The sequence below is a fragment of the Oncorhynchus masou genome, chromosome 15 (genome assembly GCF_036934945.1).
Source record: "Oncorhynchus masou masou isolate Uvic2021 chromosome 15, UVic_Omas_1.1, whole genome shotgun sequence".
In the NCBI taxonomy this organism is placed as follows: Eukaryota; Metazoa; Chordata; class Actinopteri; order Salmoniformes; family Salmonidae; genus Oncorhynchus; species Oncorhynchus masou.
This window is the reverse complement of record NC_088226.1, coordinates 23,608,703-23,627,682: the sequence shown is the minus strand read 5'-3', so window position 1 is coordinate 23,627,682 and position 18,980 is coordinate 23,608,703. Positions and strand designations below refer to the sequence as shown.

Genomic DNA, 18,980 nt, shown 5'->3' with positions numbered 1-18,980 from the left:
GGAGCATCAGCATTTGTAGGTTCAATTACAGGCTCAAAATGGCCAGAAACAAAGACATTTCTTCTGAATCTCGTCAGTCTATTCTTGTTCTGAGAAATGAAGGCTATTTCATGTAAGAAATTGCCAAGAAACAGAATATCCCGTACAACGCTGTGACTACTCCCTTCACAGAACAGCGCAAACTGGCTCTAACCAGAATAGAAAGAGGAGTGGGAGCCCCCGGTGCACAACTGAGCAAGAGGACAAGTATATTAGTGTCTAGTTTGAGAAACAGACGCCTCACAAGTCCTCAACTGGCAGCTTCATTAAATAGTACCTGCAAAACACCAGTCTCAACGGCAACAGTGAAGAGGCAACTCCGGAAAATGTCTAAGTGACCCCAAACTTTTGAACGATAGTGTGTGTGTGTGTATTTGTATACAGTTGAAGTCTGAAGTTTACATACACTTAGGTTGGAGTCATTAAAACTTGTTTTTCAACCACTACACACATTTCTTGTTAACAAACTATAGTTTTGACAAGTCGGTTAGGACATCTGCTTTGTGAAAGTCATTTTCCAACAATTGTTTACAGACAGATTATTTCATTTATAATGCAGCGTATCACAATTCCAGTTGGTCAGAAGTTTACATACACTAAGTTGACTGTGCCTTTAAACAGCTTGGAAAATTCCAGAAAATGTCATTGCTTTAGAAGCTTCTGATAGGCTAATTGACATAATTTGAGTCAATTGGAGGTGTACCTGTGGATGTATTTCAAGGCTGACCTTCAAACTCAGTGCCCTTTTGCATGACATCATGGGAAAATCAAAAGAAATCAGGCAAGACCTCAGAAAAAAATGGTAGACCTCCACAAGTCTGGTTCATCCTTGGGAGCAATTTCCAAATGCCTGAAGGTACCACGTTCATCTGTACAAACAAAACAAACGCAGCTGTGGAACCCTGCTCAGGAAGGAGACGCGTTCTGTCTAACTAGAGATGAGTGTACTTTGGTCCGAAAAGTGCAAATCAATCCCAGAACAACAGCAAAGGACCGTGTGAAGATGCTGGAGGAAACAGTTACGAAAGTATCTATATCCACAGTAAAACAAGTCTTATATTGACATAACCTGAAAGGACGCTCCGCAAGGAAGAAGCCAAATAAAAAAGCCACCATAAAAAAGCCAGACTACGGTTTGCAACTGCACATGGGGACAAATATCGTACTGTTTGGAGAAATGTGGCCAAACAGAAACTATTTTGCCATAATGACCATCGTTATGTTTGGAGGAAAAGGGGGGGGGGGGGGGCTTGCAAGCCGAAGAACATTATCCCAACCGTGAAGCACGGGGGTGGCAGCATCATGTTGTGTGGGTGCTTTGCTGCAGGAGGGACTGGTGCTCTTCACAAAATAGATGGCATCATGAGGCAGGAAAATTATGTGGATATATTGAAGCAATCTCAAGACATCAGTCAGGAAGTTAAAGCGTGGTCACAAATGGGTCTTCCAAATGGTCAATGACCATACTTCCAAAGTTGTGGCAAAATGGCTTAAGGACAACAAAGTCAAGGTATTGGAGTGGCCATCACAAAGCCCTGACCTCAAGCCTATAGAAAATGTGTGGGCAGAAGGGAAAAAGCATGTGCGAGCAAGGAGGCCTACAAACCTGACTCAGTTAGGAGGAATGGCTCTGTCAGGAGGAATGGGCCAAATTTCACCCAACTTATTATGGGAAGCTTGTGGAAGGATACCCAAAACGTTTGACCCAAGTTAAACAATTTAAAGGCAATGCTACCAAATACTAATTGAGTGTATGTAAACTTCTGGCCCACTGGGAATGTGATGAAAGTAAAAACTGAAATAAATCATTATCTCTACTATTATTCTGACATTTCACATTCTTAAAATAAAGTGGTTATCCTAACTGACCTAAGACAGGGAATTTTTATTAGGATTAAATGTCAGGAATTGTGAAATACTGAGTTTAAATGTATTTGGCTAAGGTGTATGTAAACCACCGTCTTCAACTGTATGTAAACTCAGCAAAAAAATAAACATCCCTTTTTCAGGACCCTGTCTTTCAAAGATAATTCGTAAAAATAACTTCACAGATCTTTGTTGTAAAGGGTTTAAACATGTTTCCCATGCTTGTTCAATGAACCATAAACAATTAATGAACATGCACCTGTGGAATGGTCGTTAAGACAATAACAGCTTACAGACGGTAGGAAATTAAGGTCACAGTTATGAAAACTTAGGACACTAAAGAGGCATTTCTACTGACTCTGGAAAAAATCTAAAGAAAGATGCCCAGGGTCCCTGCTCATCTGCGTGAACATGCCTTAGGCATGCTGCAAGAAGGCATTAGGACTGCAGATGTGGCCAGGGCAATAAATTGCAATGTCTGTACTGAGACGCCTAAGACAGCACTACAGGGAGACCAGATGGGCAGCTGATTGTCCTCGTAATGGCACACCACGTGTAACAACACCTTCACAGGATCAGTACATCTGAACAGCACACTTGCGGGACGGGTACAGGGTGGCAACAACTGCCCGAGGTACACCAGGAACGCACAATCCCTCCATCAGTCCTCAGACTGTCCACAATAGGCTGAGAGGAGCTGGACTGAGCTGTTGTAAGGCTGGTCCTCACCAGACATCACCGGCAACAACATCACCTATGGGCACGAACCCACCGTCGCTGACCCAGACAGGACTGACAAAACAAATCGCTGTTTTGTCTCACCAGGGGTGATGGCCGGACTCGGTTTATCGTCGAAGGAATAAGCGTTACACCGAGGCCAGTACTCTGGAGCGAGATCGATTTGAAGGTGGGGGGTCCGTCATGGTCTGGGGCAGTGTGTCACAGCATCATCGGACTGAGCTTGTTGTCATTGCAGGCAATCTCAACGCTGTGTGTTACAGGGAAGACATCCTCCTACCTCATGTAGTACCCTTCCTGCAGGCTCATCCTGACATGACCCTCCAGCATGACAATGCCACCAGCCATACTGCTTGTTCTGTGCGTGATTTCCTGCAAGACAGGAATGTCAGTGTTCTGCCATGGCCAGCGAAGAGCCCGGATCTCAATCCCACTGAGCAAGTCTGGGACCTGTTGGATCGTAGGGTGAGGGCTAGGGCCATTCTCCCCAGAAATGTCCGGGAACTTGCAGGTGCCTTGGTGGAAGAGTGGCGTAACATCTCACAGCAAGAACTGGCAAATCTGGTGCAGTCCATAAGGACTGCAGTACTTAATGCAGCTGGTGGCCACACCAGATACTGACTGTTACTTTTGATTTTGACCCCCCTTTGTTCAGGGACACATTATATTCTTACAAATATTTACACATGTTAAGTATGCTGAAAATTTATGCAGTTGACAGTGAGAGGACAATTATTTTTTTGCTGAGTTTATGTATGTGTACAGTACCAGTCAAAAGTTTGGACACCTTTGCCTTGATGACAGCTTTGCACACTCTTGGCATTCTCTCAACGAGATTCACCTGGAATACTTTTCCAGCAGTCTAGAAGGAGTTCCCACATATGCTGAGCACTTGTTGGCTGCTTTTCCTTCACTCTGCGGTCCAACTCATCCCAAACCATTTCAATTGGGTTGAGGTTGGGTGATTGTGGAGGCCAGATCAACTGATGCAGCACTCCATCACTCTCCTTCTTGGTCAAATAGCCCTTACACAGCCTGGAGGTGTGTTGGGTCATTGTTCTGTTGAAAAACAAATGATAGTCCCACTAAGCGCAAATCAGATGGGATGGTGTATCGCTGCACAATGCTGTGGTAGCCATGCTGCTTAAGTGTGCCTTGAATTCTAAATAAATCTCAGACAGTTTTACCAGCAAAGCATCCCCACACCACCTCCTCCATGCTTCACGGTGGGAACCACATATGCGGAGATCATCCGTTCACCTACTCTGCGTCTCACAAAGACATGGAGGTTGGAACCAAAAATCTAAAATTTGAACTCAGACCAAATGATAGATTTCCACCGGTCTAATGTCCATTGCTCATGTTTCTTGGCCCAAGGAAATCTCGTCTTCTTATTGGTATCCTTTTAGTAGTGGTTTCTTTTCATAAATTAGACCATGAAGGCCTGATTCACACATTCTCCTCTGAACAGTTGATGTTGAGATGCGTCCGTTACTTGAACTACATGAAGCATTTATTTGGGCTGTAATTCCTGAGGCTGGTAACTTAATGAACTTAACCTCTGCAGCAGAGGTAACTCTGGGTCTTCCTTTCCTGTGGCGGTCCTCATGAGAGACAGTTTCATTATAGTGCTTGCTGGTTTTGCAACTGCACTTGAAGAAACATTCAAAGTTCTTGAGATTTTCCAGATTGACTGACCTTCATGTCTTAAAGTAATGATGGACTGTCGTTTCTCTTTGCTTATTTGAGCTGTTCTTGCCATAATATGGACTTGGACTTAACAAAATAGAGCTATCTTCTGTATACCACCCCTACCTTGATTGGCTGAAATGCATTAAGGAGACATTTCACAAATTAACTTTTACCAAGGCACACATGTTAATTGAAATGCATTACAGGTGGCTGGCTACCTCATGAAGCTGGTTGAGAGAATGCCAAGAGTGTGCAAAGCTGTCATCAAGGCTACTTTGAAGAATCTCAAATGTGTAATATATTTTCATTTGTTTAACAATTTTTTGGTTACATACAGAAGAATCTCTCTGTGTGTTATTTCATTATTCTACAATGTAGAAAATAGTACAAATAAAGAAAAAACCCTTGAATGAGTAGCTGTGTGCAAACATTTGACTGGTACTGTATATAAAAAAAAACATTTATTCTTACTCAGTGTCCATAGTCAACATACAAATTTGAACAAAAAAAACATTTGTGTACATTTCTTTTTTTACATCACACATGCAGCATAGCCCGTTCCACAAGAAGCATAGTCATGTCACCACCAGGCCAATACAGACAGAACAGAGCACAGAACATCCTGCACGTCCCACGATGATCAAACAGATGAGCCATGATAACACACCGTTGGATATCAATACAACTCCCTAGATTGACTGAGCCTCACAGATAGCTGCACAAACCTGCCCTCAGTGTGTCCATAAGTTGTGGCTTGGGTAAGGAACCCATTGTTATTCTGAGAGGGGTGGTTGGAAACACTTGTCTACACAGCATCTTCAGTCCCCTTGATATCGACTGACTCCCTCTTCTCTTCTTTACTTCTTTTTGTTCTCTTTGCAGGCCACCACGTATCTCTGAGCTACGTTGAGGGGCGGGGAGTAGCCGTCTGCGTACGACGTGTCCTCAAACAGCACTGAGTAGTCGTCCTGGGGCTGAGAGGGCAGAGAGAGCATGGTGGTTAGTGGAGAGAACAGGGTTCACTAATTTGGGGTCAGTTTAGCATTTGCACCACTAATGATTAAGGTTAGAATTGATGGAGGGGACGCTGCCAAGCGAGGGTCCTGCCTGGATGCAGGGTTTGGTGTACAGTAACATTATCTCCAACTGAACGAGCTTCATGTAGTTTCGTTGTCAAATAAAATTTATTCAAATGACATCAATCAGTCCCCCCCCCCCTTTCCTTGTCTCACCCGGTGTGGGTGTGTGTGGATGAGGGCTCTGTAGAAGCAGGTGGTCTGGGGATAGAGGGCCAGCACCAGCTGGTCTTTACTGAACAGGGCCTCCGGGTCCGTCTCTGGGTTGGCCTTCCACTGAGGCAGGGGGATGATACGCCGCCTGCTCAGGGTGTGTCTCCTGGACGAGGAAGATGGGCGATTGGGGGGGGGTAGAGTAGATAATTGTCATATCCGAGGTAAGATTTTCAGGGCATAAAATATCATGTACTACAAGACAAAATAGTAGGAAGAGAAATATAGAAAATGAAGACAATGACTTACTCTTTTCCTTCCTCATCAATGTCATCCACTTCGTACCTGAAGGACAGAGCAGAAGAATACAACTCAAAACAGTCTGTGTTGAAGCTGATTGGCTAAAAGTGTTAAAGGCTGTAGCTGACTGGTAACAGTGGGATATGGCTGTACTTGATTGGCTAGCAGTGGCTGGAGCTGATTTGCTGATAGTTACTTGTTGGCGGAGTGGCTGTAGCTGACCACCTCGGCCAGGATCCACTGTTCGTCTCCGTCCACGGCCTTGACCCGCGCTGCCACCTTGTCCCCCTGCTTGGCCACGTAGTCACTGCTGGCTGGCATCGCCCCACACAGGGGAGGAGGACTGGAGAGGAGGAGGAGAGGGGGATACAGGGAAGGGTGGAGGGGTTTAGGGGTGGGGGGAGTAATATAGTAATGGAGGACAGAAAAAAAGGGGCAGGTGGAAGAAAAGTGGGGGAGGTACAGAACTTGAACTGTGCACAATAAGAACACAGATTTTCATTTACCGTTGTAAAACATTTTGCTATGTTGTGCAGTACTGAACAGGGCTCAGGGGAGAGACTGAATCATCAGACCCTACCTGTCTCCTGGCTTGCCGATCCACAGCGGGAGCGTCATGGCTGACTGTTGGAGCAGTGTCATCAGCACCCCCCTCCGCATGGTCTTCCTGGGGGGGTCATTGTCGCTGTTCACCCCTGCCATCTTAGCCGCTGGGGGAGAGGAGAGGGGAGGAGATAGTGAAGCATGGGCTGCATCTCAATAGTATACAGTGGCTTCTTCTCCTCGTCTCCTCTCCTTCCTAAATAGGATGTAGGCTATTATGAGAATTCAGTCACAGCCATACTCGCCTTACCTATTCGCCTCTCCTCCAATAAGGATTTGATCTCTGCAATTTTGTCGAGGGCATGACGAAGAATACTGTGGGAGAGAGAGTGGTGCCTGAGTTATTACTTTGGAATGGAGCTGTACTTATTTACTCCACATGGTGGCGATGATTTCTGAACGCAAGACAAAAACACATCTAATCACTGAACTACCACAGTTGCATAGGTGAAAGGAAACATTACATTAAATGGCTTACACCAAACCTATCATTTCAGATCAGCAGACACCCCAAGGGGCATAGTGGAAGGGGCATAGGGATGTCAGTGTAGGCTACCCTGATGAAGACAGCTTGTCTGTCAAAACGTTGGTTATTAAATTATTGCATCTGAGCTCCTAGAGTGGCCTTTTCCTTTTCAAGTGTAGGCTACCGACCTGCACTCTGCCTCAGCGTCTGCTCTGGCTGTGGTGTAGAGTCCCCTCAGCTTAGTCCGGTAATAAGGGGAGGCTGGTGGAGATAGGGACAAGAATAACACCTTATTACACTCTCTGTGTGTGTGTGTATATATTGTGTGTGTGTATATATTGTGTGTGTGTATATATTGTGTGTGTGTATATATTGTGTGTGTGTGTGTGTGGGGGGGGGGGGGGGGGTTGTCTATCCTTGTGGGGATCTAAAATCCCCAAAAGTCCCCACAAGGATAGTAAAATAAAGAACATTCTCCCTTGTGGGGACATTTCCCCACGTCCCCATGAGAACAAAGGCTATTTTAATCTTAGGGTTTAGGGTTAGGGTTACAATTAGGGTTAGGATAAGAGGTTAGTGGTAAGGTTTAGGGTTACAAGTAAGGGTTAGGTTTAGGGGTCAGGGAAAACAGGATTTTGAATGGAAATTCATTTTAAGTCCCACGAGGTTGGAAGAACATACCGTGTGTGTGTGGGGTAAAGAGTTCGCCAGACGACACATGAATAGAAACGGTGTGTAACTATAATGTGAAGAGTTCTAAAATAGTGTTGCAGTGTTGATGGACAAAGGGGAATGTGGGGAGGCGAGGTAGAGGCTCACTCTTGTTCTCAGTCTGCATCCTCTCATGTGTTTTCTGGATGTTGAGCAGGTTGTGTTCACTGCGCGACCGCTCCTCCTGAAAAAGAGAAGGAAAGGGATTCATATTACAATATGGTTGTTGCGTAGGTGCAACATGACACAGCATATCAGCAAGAATAACATGTCATGTGCACACAAAATCTCAATGTATTACACTGACTTACGTTTTGGCAATGAGATTTAATTTGATCTCTGCATATCATTCCTATTCTGCATTGCTTAGGTATCTTCTTTTTTTTTAAATAAATAAAATATTTTATGGGGTAGATCAGCTTTAATATTGCAGATAGATTGTAGCTTCCATCAATGTAATTGTCTGCATCACTTCCAATCGCCCATATATTTCTTTGCAAATAAATATATAAATATACACACACACACACACTTGAAGTCGGAAATGTACATACACCTTAGGCAAATACATCTAAACTCAGTTTTTCACAATTCCTGACATATAATCCTAGTAAAAATTCCATCTTAGGTCAGTTAGGATCACCACTTTATTTTAAGAATGTGAAATGTCAGAATAATAGTAGAGAGAATGATTTATTTCAGCTCTTATTTCTTTCATCACATTCCCAGTGGGTCAGAAGTGTACATACACTCAATTAGTATTTTGGTAGCATTGCCTTTAAATTGGTTAACTCGGGTCAAATGTTTCGGGTAGCCTTCCACAAGCTTCCCACAATACGTTGGGTGAATTTTGGCCCATTTCTCCTGACAGAGCTGGTGTAACTGAGTCAGGTTTGTAGGCCTCCTTGCTCACACACGCTTTTTCAGTTCTCCCCACACATTTTCTATAGGATTGAGGTCAGGGCTTTGTGATGGCCACTCCAATACCTTGACTTTGTTGTCCTTAAGCCATTTGCCACAACTTTGGAAGTATGCTTGGGGTCATTGTCCATTTGGAAGACCCATTTGCGACCAAGCTTTAACTTCCTGACTGATGTCTTGAGAAGTTTCTTCAATATATCCATATACTTTTACTGCCTCATGATGCCATCTATTTTGTGAAGTGCACCAGTCCCTAATGCAGCAAAGAAACCACACAACATGATGCTGCCACCCACGTGCTTCACGGTTGGGATGGTTTCGTCGGCTTGTAAGCCTCCCCCTTTTTCCTCCAAACATAACGATGGTCATGTCGATATAGGACTCGTTTTACTGTGGATATGGATACTTTTGTACCTGTTTCCTCCAGCATCTTCACATGGTCCTTTGCTGATGTTCTGGGATTGATTTGCACTTTTCGCACCAAAGTACGTTCATCTCTAGGAGACAGAGATGAGCGATATGACGGCTACGTTGTCCCATGGTGTTTATACTTGCGTACTAGTGTTTGTACAGATGAACGTGGTACCTTCAGGCGTTTGGAAATTGCTTCCAAGGATGAACCAGACTTGTGGAGGTCTACAATTTTTTTTCTGAGGTCTTGGCTGGTTTCTTTTGCTTGTCCCATAATGTCAAGCAAAGAGGCAGAGTTTGAAGGTAGGCCTTGAAATACATCCACAGGTACACCTCCAATTGACTCAAATGATGCCAATTAGTCTATCAGAAGCTTCTATAGCCATGACATCATATTCTGGAATTTTCCAAGCTGTTTAAAGGCACAGTCAACTTAGTGTATGTAAACTTCTGACCCACTTGAATTGTGATACAGTGAATTATAAGTAAAATAATCTGTCTGTAAACAATTGTTGGAAAAATTACTTGTGTCATGCACAAAGTAGATGTCCTAACCGACTTGCCAAAACTATAGTTTGTTAACAAGAAATTTGTGGAGTGGTTAAAAGACAAGTTTTAATGACTCCAACCTAACTGTATGTAAAACCTCCGACTTCAACTGTACACACACACACACACACACACACACACACACACACACACACACACACACACACACATATATACAGTGCCTTGCGAAAGTATTCGGCCCCCTTGAACTTTGCAACCTTTTGCCACATTTCAGGCTTCAAAACATAAAGATATAAAACTGTATTTTTTTTGTGAAGAATCAACAACAAGTGGGACACAATCATGAAGTGGAACGACATTTATTGGATATTTCAAACCTTTTTAACAAATCAAAAACTGAAAAATTGGGCGTGCAAAATTATTCAGCCCCTTTACTTTCAGTGCAGCAAACTCTCTCCAGAAGTTCAGTGAGGATCTCTGAATGATCCAATGTTGACCTAAATGACTAATGATGATAAATACAATCCACCTGTGTGTAATCAAGTCTCCGTATAAATGCACCTGCACTGTGATAGTCTCAGAGGTCCGTTAAAAGCGCAGAGAGCATCATGAAGAACAAGGAACACACCAGGCAGGTCCGAGATACTGTTGTGAAGAAGTTTACAAAAAGGATACAAATTTCCCAAGCTTTAAACATCCCAAGGAGCACTGTGCAAGCGATAATATTGAAATGGAAGGAGTATCAGACCACTGCAAATCTACCAAGACCTGGCCGTCCCTCTAAACTTTCAGCTCATACAAGGAGAAGACTGATCAGAGATGCAGCCAAGAGGCCCATGATCACTCTGGATGAACTGCAGAGATCTACAGCTGAGGTGGGAGACTGTCCATAGGACAACAATCAGTCGTATATTGCACAAATCTGGCCTTTATGGAAGAGTGGCAAGAAGAAAGCCATTTCTTAAAGATATCCATAAAAAGTGTTGTTTAAAGTTTGCCACAAGCCACCTGGGAGACACACCAAACATGTGGAAGAAGGTGCTCTGGTCAGATGAAACCAAAATTGAACTTTTTGGCAACAATGCAAAACGTTATGTTTGGTGTAAAAGCAACACAGCTCATCACTCTGAACACACCATCCCCACTGCCAAACATGGTGGTAGCAGCATCATGGTTTGGGCCTGCTTTTCTTCAGCAGGGACAGGGAAGATGGTTAAAATTGATGGGAAGATGGATGGAGCCAAATACAGGACCATTCTGGAAAACCTGATGGAGTCTGCAAAAGACCGGAGACTGGGACAGAGATTTGTCTTCCAACAAGACAATGATCCAAAACATAAAGCAAAATCTACAATGGAATGGTTCAAAAATAAACATTTCCAGGTGTTAGAATGGCCAAGTCAAAGTCCAGACCTGAATCCAATCGAGAATCTGTGGAAAGAACTGAAAACTGCCGTTCACAAATGCTCTCCATCCAACCTCACTGAGCTCGAGCTGTTTTGCAAGGAGGAATGGGAAAAAACTTCAGTCTCTCGATGTGCAAAACTGATAGAGATATACCCCAAGCGACTTACAGCTGTAATCGCAGCAAAAGGTGGTGCTACAAAGTATTAACTTAAGGGGGCTGAATAATTTTGCACGTCCAATTTTTCAGTTTTTGATTTGTTAAAAAAGTTTGAAATATCCAATAAATGTCGTTCCACTTCATGATTGTGTCCCACTTGTTGTTGATTCTTCACAAAAAAATACAGTTTTATATCTTTATGTTTGAAGCCTGAAATGTGGCAAAAGGTCGCAAAGTTCAAGGGGGCCGAATACTTTCGCAAGGCACTGTATACACACACACACACACACACACACACACACACACACACATCTTTAAAAAATATATATTTCCTTTATTACCCTCCTACCCTACCACCCCTCCCCCAATTGGAGCAAACGAGTGAACAACAACACATATGGGTGGGTTAATCCTAGATTAATTTAAACCATGTTGGTGCAATGTTGGTGCCTTAGGCCTGTCTTTCCAGCTTATACATACTATATATATTTCATGGACACAGTCTATTTTATATGTTTTATTTTGTTTTAACTTGTCATTCCTCTACCCTCAACCTCTCCCATATATTTCTGATGTCCATCCGGTTTGATTTCTATTTGTCATATCTTTCAAACTGTGCTCTTTCAAAAAAGTTCTTAAAAGTTCTTATATGTTTTACGGGCACAGTATGTTTTATATTAGTTATCTTGTGGTTATTAGTCCCAAAACAAGCTACCTATGGACAGTACCAAAACAAATGATCTAATGATTCTGCCTCTTCGCAGCAAAATCTGCAGAGCTGGGAAGGTTGTATCCCCCATACAAATAACATTCTGTTCATTGCAAGAATTAAATAAAATAATTTAAATGGAAAAATTCTACATTTTGAATCCGGCGTTGTTTTGCATATCAGTTCATAAACCATGTGCCATGGAATCGGTACATCAAAAATCCCTTTTTCAATCTATATGGCACAGCTGTACATTCATTCATACCAACTGATATACTTTTTTATTTATCACAATTTTCTTTAACCAATTATGGTCTTTAATGCAGGTCCAACAGACAAGTTCCTTATTTTTTCCCCCTTCCACTTTCCTATTCCGTTTTTGCTGTGTTTTGGTTAGCTGCATGTATGACATAACTCCACCAGTCGTATTTATGATATAATTTACGAAGATTATACCTTTTATTTTAAAATAATTCTAAAAAGTATGTTTTTTTTAATCAATTAGTATATTTGAGTTTAACAACAATATTTGTAGTATTATTTGTTCTCTTTTATGGTGGATTAAATTGAAATTGCAACCAACTTTCTATGGCTTGTTTTAAAAATAGCAATATTTGGGAGATGATTTCCTTTTCGAATAACTGAAAGTGAGAGGTTGTAATCTGAATAATGGCAAAACGGCCTTTCTTGAATATAAGGTGAGACATTCTTACTAATTTGCTAGAGAACCAGTTCGGATTTAAGCATGACTGACGACTTTATTGAGAGGTCTAATGCTTTAATATTTAATAATTTCTGCCCTCCAAATTCATATTCATTTTATAAATAGGCCCGTTTAATTTTGTCTGGCTTGCCATTCCAAATCAAATTGAATATTTCTCATATAATTTAAAAACTGTTCGCTAGGTGTAGGCAAGACTATAAGCAAATAGGTAAACTGGGATATGACTAAAGCGTTTTCAGGGCAATTTTTTTTAGCTATTACATTACTCCCAAATGTGACTTTAATCCCTATGATGGTATGATGTAAAAATATGAGCCATAGGAGTCACGTGTGAATATTACTAGTAGCTAGGTTGCTATTTATCATATAACCGTCCTCCACTGTGGTCCCTGAGTCACTGGTCAGTGCTCCTGATGACAACATCACTTGGGCGTAGCAATCATTATTTGAGACTTACCTGCGTCTGCTTGATGAGTTGATGGAGCTCTGTTAAAAGCTCTGCGATTTTGGTGTCTGCTGACATGATTTTGCCTGTGGTACAGAAATGTCCAAAATGCATTCATCAAATTAGTTTCACTAGAGTGTAAGCAGAAACATGATAGACATGCCTTGCAGACATGATAGCTAGCCAGCAGATTCCAACCCTACTGTTACGCTTGTTTACAGTGAGTTGCACTGGGGTCGGAACATCATCATGGTTAGATTAAGACTCTGGGGATGAGAAAGTGTGTTGTACTCCGAATTACCCCATTATCCCAACTGTTACACCGGGAAGATTGAACGACTGCTTTTTCCCCCCGGAAAGCTGCCCTTTTCGTCCTCATGCTATCCAGCAGTAGCCATTATGGAATGACATGTTGCGTTAGACAACAAAGGAGCTGATTGGCTGACACTGCCATTCCAAAATGGTGGCGGTGGCTACTGCTAGCTAGCATGAGGACAAAAAGGGCAGTTTTGCCAGAAAGCAAGCAGTATTTCAATCTTCTCGATGAATCACTTTGGTCTAATGGTGCCGTTTTTCTCTAAATATCAAATAACTTCTGGGTAACAATTAAGTAATTTATTGTGACTGTTTTCAATTAATATGGTCAACAAGAAACAAAAATAGCTTATTAGCAAATAGCAATTTCTTTGGCCAGATTTGTTGGGCAGGGAAAATGGAAAACTATCTGTTATAGACAGAGAGGTTTGAAACTCACTCACTTACTGAGGGATTTCGATTAATCTGGCCTGGGCGCCAGGATAGGCGTGTTTTGCAACGGGTGAAAGTTTATTGGATTTGTTTTGGAACCGGACTTTTGTTAGGACTGTCTGAGAGTGGTCTATGTGGGGCGGGGACAACGGAAAACTAGCTGTTATTGGCAGGGAGGTTTGGAACACACTCGCTTACTGAGGGAATTCGATTAATCTGGCCTGGGCGCCCGGATAGGTGTGTTATTCAACGGCTGAATGTTGATTGCATTTGTTTTTGAACCAAGCTGCTTGAGCCATGTGCCCCGTTCAAAGCCCACAGCAAAGTTGGCTCAAAACAAAAGTGGCGTATTTTAAGCACGTGGAGTAATAAGTAGGATTCTGTGTTTTCACATTCAAAAGTGATTGCTTTTGATAAAAACACATTATCTGCCTTTCCAATAAAAACTAGTTTGAAAATTCAAACATAGATTTTATGGAAAAGAGATGTATGTTACTGGATGATGTACCATGCTGCCTTTTTGACAACATGACCGGCATAGATCACTACTCAATTTTAGAAGGGTGCTCCCCCCTGACCACTTTCCCCATTCATGTCACGTGCCATAAATCCGTGCCCGGCAGCTCAGCATAACCTAATACCGCCCATTGATCTATTAACTAATTTACCACCTAGTAATGTCACCAGGCAGGCAAAAACTCCATCCCACCAAAACAGGCTGAAATTTCAGGAGGTCTTTTGAAAGAGCTCATACACTAAAGCCATTATCATATTTTTCACAATATTATTCCAACTACATTGTGTGGGAATATATATATATATATATATATATATACACATACATACATACATACATACATACATACATACATACATACATACATAACTCAGGAAATCACATTTTTGACTGCAATGGGCCTTTAATCTAACCGTGATTGCGTTCTGACCCCAGTGCAGCTCAATGTAAACAAGTGTATAACGGTAGGGTTGGAATCTTCTGGCTAACATAGCTAGCTAGCTAACAGTAAGGTTACATTACTAGGTAGTTTTATTGTTCGCAACGTACGTCACATTTACTTTGTACTTGCAAGTTGTCTGCAAAAGTTAGCTAACGTGGTCAGAACAAACATATTGTAGGAAGCTAGCCAGCTAAATTGTAAAAATCTAGCACGCTAGCTTCGCTGGCTAAATAGCTAGCTAGCTAGCGTCTATGATGACTTAAACGTGATCTTTCCTTTTTATCAACCACCAAACGCAGTTTATTTTGTGGAGTAACGTTAAATTTTGGTAAATTGTTATACAACATGTTTAGAACTATACATTCCCTACCTTTACCTTTTGTAGTTAGGTAGCTTGTTAGCTTTCATTCGTTTCAAGGCCTACTACGGACTGGCAGCGAGGACAAACCGTACTACCCCAAACGTTTGTCCTACGTGTCTTTCAATATTGCATCTCGGCCATAGACTGTATACAAATAAGGCCTTTCTCTACCATATGGGTGTTCTAATGTAAAAAAATTGTGTATGCATATATATATATATATATATATATATATATATATATATATATATATATATATAATCACACGTAAATATAATTGTTTGAATTCGTTTAGTAAATGTTTACAACCCATGTAATTTACTTCACCACTTTCATTCCATCTTCCAAACATCTCTCCTCAATGTTTACATATTGAAACATACAGACAGTTCTTTTGAGGCGTTCTCTTGTAAACACATTAAATCTGACTGTAATGTTCTGTTCTTTTTCTGAAGCTTGTGTAAAATGTTCCGTCAGCAGAATTCTGCGAGGGAGTGGAGGGAGGTTGGGCCTCTGGAAACAAACACCAGCTATAAACACTATGGTGAAGAAAACAGCTACACAAACAGCAAAACAATCACTAAAAACAAAACTCAATAGACAACTGATATGAATGTAAAGCTAGGTAGACAGTGCCCTAATGTAAAGCAATATATTGTATCTATTTGATATTACAAGTTGGGTGTGTGTGTGGAAGGGGGGCAAAGGGTGGTGAGGTGGAGATACTGAAAAGTTAATATTCAACACTGTCATAGAGAAAATGAGGTCGTAAAATGGACCATAGACAGACGCAGATAAGTGTTGGCTTATCTGCCATGTGTCAAAACTGTCTGGGACGCTCTGTGCTGTTTATAATAATGTGTGTGCGTGTGTGTGAATATTTGTGTGTTCAGTGTGTTTGTTGAGTGTAGGCTTAGTCACAGCGTAAGCTCATATTTCAGCAAATATTTATTGAACAGAGCGCCCACATGACTGAGAAATGCCAAGAAAGTGTGGAAGGAGGAGTCACAGAAAGAGTAAGGGGAGAAGGAGAAAACAGTGAAATAAAAAACAGGAATGTTGTTAGACAACTGAGAGATAGCCGTTGAAAGGAAACAAGCACAAATGTAAGAAATATGAATAGTGGGAGTGAAAGAGAGACTGGGAGAAAGAGAGAGTGAAGCCTAAACATGTCACCCCGCACCTCTCAGCTCTGACTCCAGTTTATGGCCAGTACAGTACTGTTTATGTCTGTTTATGGAGGCAGCGAGGGAAGTAAAACATGCCAAGAACTCTCTCCCTGCTTCAGTACGCCTGCGTCAAACCGTCCTTGCTCAAAAACAATGAGGTCATATCCAAAAGAACTGGCTTGTGGAATATTCAAGACAGGCTTTAGGAGAAGAGGCTACTTTGAGAAGTTTTACTCATAGCTCCTGGTTCAAGGCCTGTAATTTATTTGACAGCGTCCGAACATGAGTATATTTATGTGAGGGAAGGGCCTTTCCTCATCGTTTTCACAGATACAGACAGTCATGTGTTTATTTGTCATGACTACAGTCTGAATCACTCTATCTAGGACACACACACACATATATACATATATTCCTTTATGTAGGCCTACAGTACAGCATACGTTTACTTTCCTCTCTATTAACATGCACACGTGAGAACACACACACAATGGGATTTCATGGGTGCTATAGAACTGCGATCAAAATGGGTTCCATGCCTACTGAACAATCAAAATCTGTCGAACAACTGAGCATTGTCACCAAAAGTTGGTTCACCCTGCTCACATTCACACACCTCACCTTCAAGCACCCTTTGGATTGGCCTTGACAGACAAATGGAGGTCATGCAAAGAAAGGGGGGCTATTAGAAAACGTGAGAAGTGTGAGCTTTGAACCACAGGTGTTGATAAGACTGAAGGAAAAACATTGTTAATCTAATCTTTGTCTCCGAGGAGGGAGGGGTTGATAGGGCAGAGAAACCATGTTGGTGAAGGAAACTAGGTGCATTTAGAATTAAGAGTTAATTGCCCATGTAAAATAAATTACCATTGGAAGATTACCAATAGAAAGAAAGGATAAAGCATAATTGTGCAATGGAATAGATTACACAAATACAAACAGGCTACTAATAAAGAGAAAGACAACATGTACCACGAGATGTAGAGCAAATTAAATCAATAAAGGGCACCTGATGAAAATAAACAAACATGGGTGACCTTAAACTACAGTGACATATTTTATTGAAAGTTGGCGTCAAACATTTACCCAAAACTCATGCAACGTTCAGACTCAGGCAAGGGCCAATGACTCATAACAAAAATGGGAGACATGGAGAAAGGGAGGAGCGACCATGCTTTATAAAGCACACGGCAAGCGCATAAACCACGAATTTCGAGAGTTGAAAAAAAAGAAACACCCGTGGAAAATAACTGCTTTCTAAAGTTGTTTTTGTTGCTGTCCGGCGAAAAGTTAGTGTTCAGTTACTGTTTATCTGTTCAATAGAAGAGTCGCTATGTCAAGCTTCGTAGACGTGAAGAATGTTGAGCCAACTTACTTTGAAGAACAACACTATGACGAATATGAATACTATAACCTTTCAGAAAAATACACATGTAAGTATCAGTAATTCTTATACTTGTTTGTGCAATGGATTATCAAGTTACGATCACCGCAAAGAATTGAAAAATACATTTCAAACTCCTCAACGTGTCGTAAGTGGCACATGTTGACTGCTATGACGTTGCATTGGGGCAAGTGTGTGTGTGTGTGTGTGTGTGTGTGTGTGTTTTTATTTTTTTCAAAGTCTCTCAATCTGAACTGTGAACTCGCACTGTTTTCAGGTGGCGCTAGCCGCAAGGGGCGGTCAAAGAAGGAAGCCAGCGACAATACCAACCGCCCCAACCCCGGAGGCCACGAGCGCAAGCTCGTAGAAAAACTTCAGAACACTGAAAAGAAAGCCAAGGCGTGAGTAAATGGAGGTGAGCGCCCCCCCCCCCACGCACAATCCTTGGATACACTTCACATTTTTAAACATGGACTCTTTCAGAAAGTGAATATTCAACATTTGATCTACAGTGAATTATTTTTTTTTGTATGCTTATTGGCCTACTAAATACTATTGTTAAGGCATTGTTTTGATCATATATCAGTAGTCTGTTCCTACCACCCGCATGTAGCAAACGGTCAAGTAGGCAGAACGTAACCAAAGTGCATTTGTCTTTCCGTTCAGGACAAATCGGACGGCTAACCCTGGCAACCGACCATGGCGGCTTTGGTGACAAAACCAAATGAGCAGGCAGACGGTGAACTCTGATGTAGAGGGAGGTGAATATGAGGACGGGTCACATGCTGCCAATGAGTTTGACTGTAGCTTCAGTGAAGGGAGATTTCAGTCCTCTCCTTCATAGAACTGATGGTACGGTCGGTGGGAGTGGCCCCCATATTGGTTGTTCACCTCAGTCATGGGTAGATCTCTGCTGAAGGTGATGTAGACCACTTGTGCAAGTGGCTTCTGAACGACCTTCCCACGCAAGTGGAGAGTAAATGGGGGTGTTGGCAGGCTGCATCGCTTTTCAGTATCAATGTGGTATTGTTTTTAAGTCTTAATTGACAATGCTTGTCACTTAATGTTTTTATAAACCAAACAGGTTCTGAAAATTGATTTTTAAAAAGTGTATTGAAAATAAAGGCGTTCATAAAATATATTAAAAGTCTTGGTGTAAAGTGGTACTCCAGTCTCCTTTTCATGTCCATTTAACTCAATTTACTTAACAAAAGGCACATCTCAATAGGTGGTCCATGTAAGTCACGAAATAGCAGGGGGGAGGCTGACATCACAACTTCCCACCCAACCAACTCTTTGAATGCCCTATTCCTTGAAGTTTGCAGTATAAACACTATTTTTCTTTATAAAAAAATTAAACTTCTGGTGTGTGTAGTTTACTGTCTTTATACTTGGGATATTTCTTTTCCAACATCACTGGAGGATGTCTTTT

General features: G+C 41.7%; 2 protein-coding genes across 3 annotated transcripts; one reads left to right on the top strand and one right to left on the bottom strand.

Moving 5' to 3' along the window:
- Positions 1-4,785: 4,785 nt before the first annotated feature.
- LOC135555996 (SAGA-associated factor 29) lies at positions 4,786-15,143 on the bottom strand. Of its 2 annotated transcripts, none has more exons than XM_064988847.1 (10): positions 15,005-15,143; positions 12,941-13,014; positions 7,753-7,828; positions 7,122-7,194; positions 6,718-6,782; positions 6,445-6,574; positions 6,061-6,207; positions 5,874-5,909; positions 5,568-5,730; positions 4,786-5,309 (listed from the first exon to the last, which is right to left on the bottom strand). In XM_064988847.1, the coding sequence occupies exons 2-10, from the start codon at positions 13,004-13,006 to the stop codon at positions 5,193-5,195; spliced, it is 873 nt and encodes a 290-aa protein (XP_064844919.1). In that variant the 5' UTR covers positions 13,007-13,014; positions 15,005-15,143; the 3' UTR covers positions 4,786-5,192. The 2 variants fall into 2 exon arrangements, with proteins under 2 accessions (XP_064844919.1, XP_064844918.1); XM_064988846.1 differs by having other exon boundaries at positions 15,011-15,143.
- Positions 15,144-17,340: 2,197 nt separating this feature from the next.
- On the top strand, positions 17,341-18,714 carry LOC135556008 (nuclear protein 1-like). The gene is made up of 3 exons (XM_064988866.1): positions 17,341-17,597; positions 17,826-17,963; positions 18,215-18,714. Exons 1-2 carry the CDS (start codon positions 17,498-17,500, stop codon positions 17,951-17,953), a joined length of 228 nt encoding a protein of 75 aa, XP_064844938.1. The 5' UTR covers positions 17,341-17,497; the 3' UTR covers positions 17,954-17,963; positions 18,215-18,714.
- The last annotated feature ends 266 nt before the right edge of the window (positions 18,715-18,980 follow it).

Excerpts from the sequence above, each read along its gene's own strand:
- LOC135555996 (XM_064988847.1), bottom strand. The coding sequence starts at position 13,006 with ATGTCAGCAGACACCAAAATCGCAGAGCTTTTAACAGAGCTCCATCAA. Across the intron at positions 6,783-7,121 it reads GACGCTGAGGCAGAGTGCAG|TATTCTTCGTCATGCCCTCG; the intron begins GTCGGTAGCCTA and ends TCTCTCCCACAG. Across the intron at positions 5,731-5,873 it reads ATTGATGAGGAAGGAAAAGA|GAGACACACCCTGAGCAGGC; the intron begins GTAAGTCATTGT and ends TTCCTCGTCCAG.
- LOC135556008 (XM_064988866.1), top strand. The coding sequence starts at position 17,498 with ATGTCAAGCTTCGTAGACGTGAAGAATGTTGAGCCAACTTACTTTGAA. Across the intron at positions 17,598-17,825 it reads CCTTTCAGAAAAATACACAT|GTGGCGCTAGCCGCAAGGGG; the intron begins GTAAGTATCAGT and ends CACTGTTTTCAG.